At 30.4% G+C, this 7,989-nt stretch overlaps 1 protein-coding gene across 3 annotated transcripts; it reads left to right on the top strand.

The window, feature by feature from the left end:
- Positions 1–3,839: 3,839 nt before the first annotated feature.
- On the top strand, positions 3,840–7,789 carry LOC100780825 (disease resistance protein RPM1). Of its 3 annotated transcripts, none has more exons than XM_041013600.1 (3): positions 3,840–4,828; positions 5,360–7,007; positions 7,552–7,789. In XM_041013600.1, the coding sequence occupies exon 2, from the start codon at positions 5,522–5,524 to the stop codon at positions 6,992–6,994; it is 1,473 nt and encodes a 490-aa protein (XP_040869534.1). In that variant the 5' UTR covers positions 3,840–4,828; positions 5,360–5,521; the 3' UTR covers positions 6,995–7,007; positions 7,552–7,789. The 3 variants fall into 3 exon arrangements, with proteins under 3 accessions (XP_040869534.1, XP_014627855.1, XP_025983127.2); XM_026127342.2 differs by having other exon boundaries at positions 3,842–4,828; XM_014772369.3 differs by having other exon boundaries at positions 3,841–7,007.
- Positions 7,790–7,989: the final 200 nt, after the last annotated feature.

Genomic DNA, 7,989 nt, shown 5'->3' with positions numbered 1-7,989 from the left:
ATCAGTATTTCTCTTTAGTTACTTCAGTGCTCCTTTCCATTCTAAGGTTCATCAAATCTTCCATTTTCCTAAACAAGAAACAGCATCACATTGATTATCTGTTGTTTCTTGGGCAGTAAGAGAAGATACTGCCAATTTTAGTGAAAATATTCAAACAAAGAGAATATCTAAGAAAATCTAAATTTTAATTCAATATTAATCTTTCGCCCTTTTGATTACATATGATTTCTCGATCTATATATATGAGAATAAATTACCTAGAATCTAAATAAAAAGAAACAAAAAAAGATAACATACTCCTAATATTAATATCACTAATTAATATATTCTTAATTAATGTTATAATATTATAAATATGTTGAAGTCTTGAAGATATGATATTTAATTACAAAGGAAATAAAAATAATATCCTAATTTTCCTAATAAAATCTTATTTAATTTTGAAAAGATATTTTTTAATGATTTTTTTCATTTTAAACTCTTATTCTATGTATGATATTATTAATTGAAAGTGTGGTGGTGCTGTGGGGTGAGAGTGTTGAGTTGGAGTATGGAGATTAAAAAATATTCATCTTGTGTTTGCTTGCAAGCCCAACAAAGATGAGTTACTCTTTTAACTGGGTTATTTCGTATTAATATTATAGTAAGCAAAAAAAATATTATTTATTTATTTAGTTATAACCATATATGCTTTTAGTTGTTTATAGTTTTAGACAAAGATTAGTTAATGCTTTCGGCATGAGTTACTTAATATCAATATCATAATGAGAAAAAATATATATGTTATTTATTTAGTTTTAAACATGTATGATTTTAGTTGCCTCTTTTTTTCGTATGGATTTGTATGATAGATATAGTTCATTATTCTATTAGAATAGATAAGTTAAGAAGAATAGGATTTTTTTTTTTAAGGAAATAAAATCGGAAGTTATGAACATTGATAACTACTAAGATTAATGAAAATCAAAAGTTAAGGGATATAAAGTATATCAAAAGATATGTGTTTGAAAGGTAGAATGATAACTAGCTAAGCTAAAATGTTGATGCGTCAAAATTATGTTGGTTAAATTGTAATTTCATTTTTTTAATTCTTGATGTGTAATTTTGGTCCCCGGTCTTTTTTATGATTTTAGCTCTCAGAAAATTGTCAATGTGCATATGATTTAGCATGGATTATAAAAATAATAAAAAAATGGCCTCCATGTGGGTTAGCAGAATGGGTTTAATTTTTTATGGGTACAGCTAACATTTGACAAACTGAACTAAAATTGTTTAATCTAATTTACAGAACTACAGATAAGTTAAATCATAATATTCACAACTGGCTCTATTATGTCAAAAAATAAAACAAAGAAAATATTTGAAAAAGACGAATGAAAGCTCAAAAGTCTTCCTTTCACTTTTGACGTAAGATTACTTTGGATGAATAAGTAAGTCTCAACACAAAATTCTCATATCACAATACACGGACTGAAATTAAAGCTAGCTAGACTGCAATGGCGGCTAAAATCAAATTGCACGAGACAAATTGCTTCCACTAGAAGTATAATTAAAACTTCTGTTTTTTTTTTTTTCTTCTGTTTCAAAAGTGAGTTAAAATATCTTTAAAATTAATTTAAAAATTATTTTAATCCCATTTTTTCGAACATGTTTTCTTTTTAAGGTTAAGTTTTAAAACATGAAACTAAAAACTTACGACCACCTCAAATGAGACTTTAAATAGTTGTCAATGACAAAGCGTAGGTGTTTTTTGTCCTAATATAGTTAAATCACGAGATTAACTACTTGCGCTATAACGACTAAAAAAGAATAATGTTTATTACATATAAAGTCAACTTAAGGTACCCCTACCAGCTGGTGCTAGCTATTTTGTTTACTACTTGCAAGGATTATTAAAAAAAAAAAATGGCCTCCATGTGGATTAGCAGAATGGGTTTAATTTTTATAGGTGCAACTAAGATCATTTGACAAACAACTAATAAAATTGTTTAATCTCATTTACAGATAAGCTAAATCATAATATTTGGCAACTGGCTCTATTATATCAAAAACTGAAAATTTAACAGACATGAAAGCTCAAAAGTCTTCCTCTCACGTTTGACGTAAGAAAACTTTTGATCAATAAGTAAGTATCAACTCAAAATTCTAATATCACAATACCCGGACAGAAATTAAAGCTAGCTAGACTGATCGATCAAATGACCGATAAAATCAAATTGCACGAGACAAATTGCTTCCACTAAAAGTATAAAACTTTTTTTTCTTTTCAAAAGTGAGTTAAAATATCTTTAAAATTCATTTAAAAATCATTTCAACCCCATTTTATTTAAACTTCTTCTCTTTTTAAGATTAAGTTTTAAAATAAAAAACGAAAAAATAGGACCACTTTAAACGAGACTTTAATCAGTTTCGGCTAGCTAAAATTCGAAAGGTAGAATGGAGAAACATAAATAAGAGATTAAACACCACATATATATATATATATATATATATATATATATATATCACATTTTTAAAGGTTTATCATTTTATTTAAATAGTTTAAACTTAATAATTGTTAATCTCATGTATGTTTTGTTTAATGGGACAAGATAAATTTATATTATGTCCAACTTAGTAAACTTACACTTTTGATTATTATTTTTTTATTTTTTTCAAGATAACCAATAAATGATATATATTATCTTACAGATCAAGTATTTCAAATAGCATTGTATTAGATAATTCAAACAATTGTAAAAATGTACTTTATTAATTAATTTAATTATATTTCAAATTGCATTGATGCATTAACATAAAGTAATTTAATAAAATATAATATAGTTTTTAAATTTTACGAAATGTTGCATATTTAAAAAATGTTTGAAATAACTTATGATATTTTTAAATTTTCTTTTTAATTTTATTAATAAAATCCATAGAAATATTTATAAAAATAATTACACATATTTCAAAAAATTTCAAAGCCATGCTTACTATAAAAACCTTTTCAAAAAAGCTTTCTATAAAAAAACTCACATTTGATGAGATTTTGTTCAATAAATACTTGACTAGATTATTTACCTAATTACACATTCTAAATTTTACTTTGTGAGAAATTTAATATATATTTAAAATTAAAACTTGTTAAAATTATACATTTATTAAGTATGTTAGGTAAAATATTTTAGTTAGTTTCTAATTTATTTTACTAACTGAAAAATTTATTTGACTATTTAATAAATGACTGTTTTTTAGTAGTTTGTAGTGATTTTTGACACGTTAGTTTCTACCTTCTTATATTTATTTTTTTTCCTTAAATATTCATTAGATTTTCTTTTAATTCTTTTTTATTTAAGAAAAAAATTTATTATTTTTATCTTTTATGTAATTTTACATATTTTATCTATTTCAACACATAAATTTATCAAATACTTACAATTTAATAATATAAATTTCTAACTTTCAACTAAATTTTAACTTTTAATTAATTTTATCAAACATGTCATTTTCAGACGCAAAAATTATGTCTTGTACAAAGAGGGGGAAAGTGAAAGAGTTGGTAAAAAAATAAAAATAAAAAGTTATCAAACTAAAGCAAACCATGCACTCCTTCCAACTAATATAGTTTAGCTGCATTTATAAATTAGCAAAAGGACAAAGCTTAGAATGTGAACCTTCTCTATTAAGATTACAGTGATGTATCTTAAATAAATGTGAACTTGACGTGCATGCTTAGATCCACTTTGGAGATTGGCAACTCAAACTAACATTTGCTTTAATTTTTATTGGAGCAAATATCATTAACGTATAGAACTAAAATTGTTTAATCTCAACTCATTAGCAGAATCAATATTCACAACTTGCTCAAATTGCTAACGAAATATTCAAGAAAGACTTGGGAATGCTATAAATAAGTCTAAGAACACAATTCTCATATCACAAAATCCTCCTCTCACAATACACTTCAGACAGAAATTAAAGCTAGCTACACTCAAATGGCGGAAATGGCAGTGTCTCTGCTATCACTAATAAGAGATGAAGCAAATCTGCTTTGGAGCATCTCCAAAGAATTTGCGGACATACAAAAAGAGTTAGATTACATTCAAAGCTCTCTTGAGAAGGCAGATAGAATGGCTTCAGAAGAAGGAGACAACACAACCAAGGGAGTCAAAGCATGGGTGAAGGAGTTGAGAGAAGCATCTTTCCGCATAGAAGATGTCATTGACGAATACATGATCTTTGTTGAACAACAGCCTCATGATGATGCTTTTGGTTGTGTAAATTTCCTCTTCGAGTGCAATATCACTCACTTCATTGAATCTTTGAAGCGGCGTCATCAAATAGCATCAGAGATTCAGCAGATTAAGTCATTTGTTCAAGGAATCAAGCAAAAAGGTATTGATTATGACTACCTAATCAAACCTTCTCTTGAGAAAGGATCAAGCAGCTACAGAGGGAGCCAAAGTGTCCAATGGCATGACCCTCGAAAGCATTCACGTTACCTTGAAGAAGCTGAAGTTGTTGGCCTTGAAGGCCAAAGAGATAAATTGATTGGTTGGTTAGTGGAGGGACCATCAGAGCGCACTGTCATCTCTGTTGTAGGAATGGGCGGGTTAGGAAAAACTACTCTTGCCGGCAGAGTTTTCAACAATCAGAAGGTGACTGCTCACTTTGAATGTTGTGCATGGATCACGGTGTCTAAAACCTACACTGAGGAAGGAGTGTTGGGGAAATTGTTGAAGAAATTGTACGAAGAAGACAAACAAGAGAAAGCTCCTCAAGGAATTGATGAAATGGATCGAGATTCATTGATTCATAAAGTGAGAAAGTATTTGCAACCAAAGAGGTACTTTGTTATTTTTGATGATGTGTGGAGTATAGAACTGTGGGGTCAGATTCAAAATGCCATGCTTGATAATAAAAAAGGAAGTAGAGTGTTTATCACAACTAGGATGGATGGTGTTGTAGACTCTTGTATGATATCTCCTTTTGATATGGTGCATAAGCTGAAACCTTTAACTAAAGAAGAATCTATGGAACTCTTTTGCAAGAAGGCATTTCCATGTCACAATAATGAAATTGTCCAGAAGATTTCAAGAAAATTTCTTCTGACTTTGTTGAAAAATGTAAGGGTTTACCATTGGCAATTGTGGCTATTGGTAGTCTTTTATCAGGCAAAACACAGACCCCATTTGAATGGGAAAAAATTAGGCGAAGCCTGAGTTCAGAGATGGACAAAAATCCCCATTTAATTGGCATAACAAAGATTTTAGGCTTCAGTTATGATGATCTGTCATATCATCTAAAACCATGCTTACTGTATTTTGGAGCATATCCCGAAGACTATGAAGTTAATTCAAAAAGATTAATTTGGCAGTGGGTAGCTGAAGGATTTGTAAGAGAGGAAGAAGGAAAAACTTTAGAGGACACTGCACAACAATATTTTTCAGAGTTGATTGGCAGAGGTTTAGTGCAAGTCTCTTCATTTACCATAGATGGCAAAGCTAAGAGTTGTCGTGTTCATGACTTACTACACGATATGCTTCTTAAAAAATCCAAGGATTTAAGTTTCTGCCAGCATATCATTAAAGAAGATGAGTCGATGTCAAGTGGGATGATTCGGCGCTTGTCAATAGAAACTATTTCCAATGATTTACTGGGGAGCAATGAAAGCTTACACACCCGGTCACTGCTTGTTTTTGCAGAAGAATTATGTACCACCAACTTTTTGGAAATAATCCCTACAAAATATAGGCTATTGAAGGTACTTGATTTTAAAGATATTCTACTGTATTCTGTTTCTGTTCCTGAAAATTTGGGAAATCTAGCACACTTGAAGTATTTAAACCTGAGAAGTTCAAAGATGCCAACTCAACTTCCAGAATTCATCTGTAAGCTCCACAACCTGGAGACCTTGGACATAAGGGATACAGATGTCGAGGAAATTCCAAAGGAGATTTGCAAGCTAAGAAAGCTACGACATCTTTTGGGTGATTATATAACATTGTTTCAATTGAATGGTCTCGGAGGCATGGCATCCCTACAAACGTTGCGTCATGTCAAGCTAACTATGACTAATGATGATGGCGACAACGACAACGACAATGACAACGACAACGACAACAATGACCGGGAGGTGGAGGGTGATTATATAACATTGTTTCAATTGAATGGTCTCGGAGGCATGGCATCCCTACAAACGTTGCGTCGTGTCAAGCTAACTATGACTAATGATGATGGCGACAACGACAACAATGACAAGGAGGTGGAGGGGATAATGCTTATTAAGGAGGATGTTGAAGTAGAATTAATCAGAGAACTGGGAAAGCTGAAGCAGTTAAGGAACTTAAGCTTGACTAGTGTCAAGGAAGAACAGGGAAGCGCTCTATGTTCCTCACTGAATGAGATGACAAACTTGGAGAAACTACGCATTGAAACAACTGCAGGTGGAGTCATTGATTTACCTATTATTTCACCTCTGCCGATGCTTCAGAAGCTTCGCCTGGATGGGAAGTTAAAAAAGTTTCCAGAGTGGGTTCCACAACTCCAAAGTCTTGTAAAATTATCTTTGAGATCCTCCCAGTTAACCATTGATCCATTGAAATCACTACAAAATATGCCACATTTGTTATTCCTCGAAATGTTGGATGCTTATGAAGGTGAAAGTTTGTATTTTGAAAATGGAGGATTTCATCAATTAAAGGAACTATCTCTCGGATTCTTCCCTAACTTGAAATCCATCATTATAGATAAAGGAGCACTGTATTCTTTGGAAAAGCTCAAAATTTGGAAAATAATGGAAATCAAGACAGTACCTCCTGGCATTCAACACTTGGAAAAACTTCAAGTTCTCGTTATAGACCATATGTCCGATGAATTGATCAATGAGTGCATTACTCCCAATGAAGGACCACAGCACCCAATCATCCAGCATGTACCCCTTGTAAAAGTTACTGTCGGAGACTACGAACAAGGAATAAAAACTCACATTATTCATCACTCAAGACATTAGAATTCATAAAAAGGTATGCATTTTCTTTCTAACATCTGTACAATGGATTCGAATTACATGTATTTATGTGTCTCCTATTCGTTTCTTAATTCACAACACTTTCTCTTAATTATTAGTTTGTTTCTACCAATGTATGTTTCTTAATTAATAAATTAAATCTTAAAAGTATAAGTAAATGAAATACTTGGTTTGATTTCCTATAAAAGGATATTTTTATTAGTACTGTTTAGTCATCAGGATATGTAATTTTTATTTAATTCCTAAAATAATTTATTTACTTTTAAGTTCTTTTATCTGCTGTTGTATGCTTTTTTTATTTTTTTTATTTTTGTTCTATATCACCCAATAGAAATTAAGGATAAAATTGTCTAACTTGCAACAAGAAATTTTATGTTAATGTTCTGTTCCCTCAAGAGCTATTAGTTGCACTTTTTTCACTCTCAAAAATCTCACCATTGTAATGTTTTGATAAGGGTAGGAATTGGGATTCCAGTGCTTTGAAATTTAGATTCTCCATGTTGTGCTTTCAATAATGTGGTTGTATCTTTTTGTTTCAGGACTGGCTCTTTAATCCATGGATAAAAAGAATACGCGGAATTGTCAATGTTTAACAAAGTCGTTTGCTCATCTATTTTGATGATGGTTTGTGATGTGTAATAATGTGTCTTTCAAAGTTATATGATTGTGCGTCTTTCAATATGTAAAAAAAAAAAAGTGTGTTTCAATAATTGTGAGATATTATTTTCTGTTTGACTTATGTCATTTTATTTAGGAATAAGGAAAAAAATTAAAAACTTCATGTAATTTCTTTGTTTTGTAAAGTTTCCTTCCTTTATTTTATTTTGAATTGTTTTTTGCAAAAATTTTCACTACCTACTCTTTCTAATTGGGGACATTTGTTAGTAAAATACCTTTTAAAGATGTTTATTACATCATGAGGGAAGAAGGGTAACAGAATATTAGAGCCACATGAAGTTATTAAGTAGTGATTGTCT

The sequence above is a fragment of the Glycine max genome, chromosome 20, assembly GCF_000004515.6.
Source record: "Glycine max cultivar Williams 82 chromosome 20, Glycine_max_v4.0, whole genome shotgun sequence".
Taxonomy (NCBI): domain Eukaryota; kingdom Viridiplantae; phylum Streptophyta; class Magnoliopsida; order Fabales; family Fabaceae; genus Glycine; species Glycine max.
The sequence above is the reverse complement of the archived record's forward strand: the minus strand, read 5'-3'. Positions and strand labels throughout refer to the sequence as shown.

Bases quoted from the DNA above. Each gene is read 5' to 3' on its own strand.
- LOC100780825 (XM_014772369.3), top strand. From the start codon at position 5,213: ATGGACAAAAATCCCCATTTAATTGGCATAACAAAGATTTTAGGCTTC.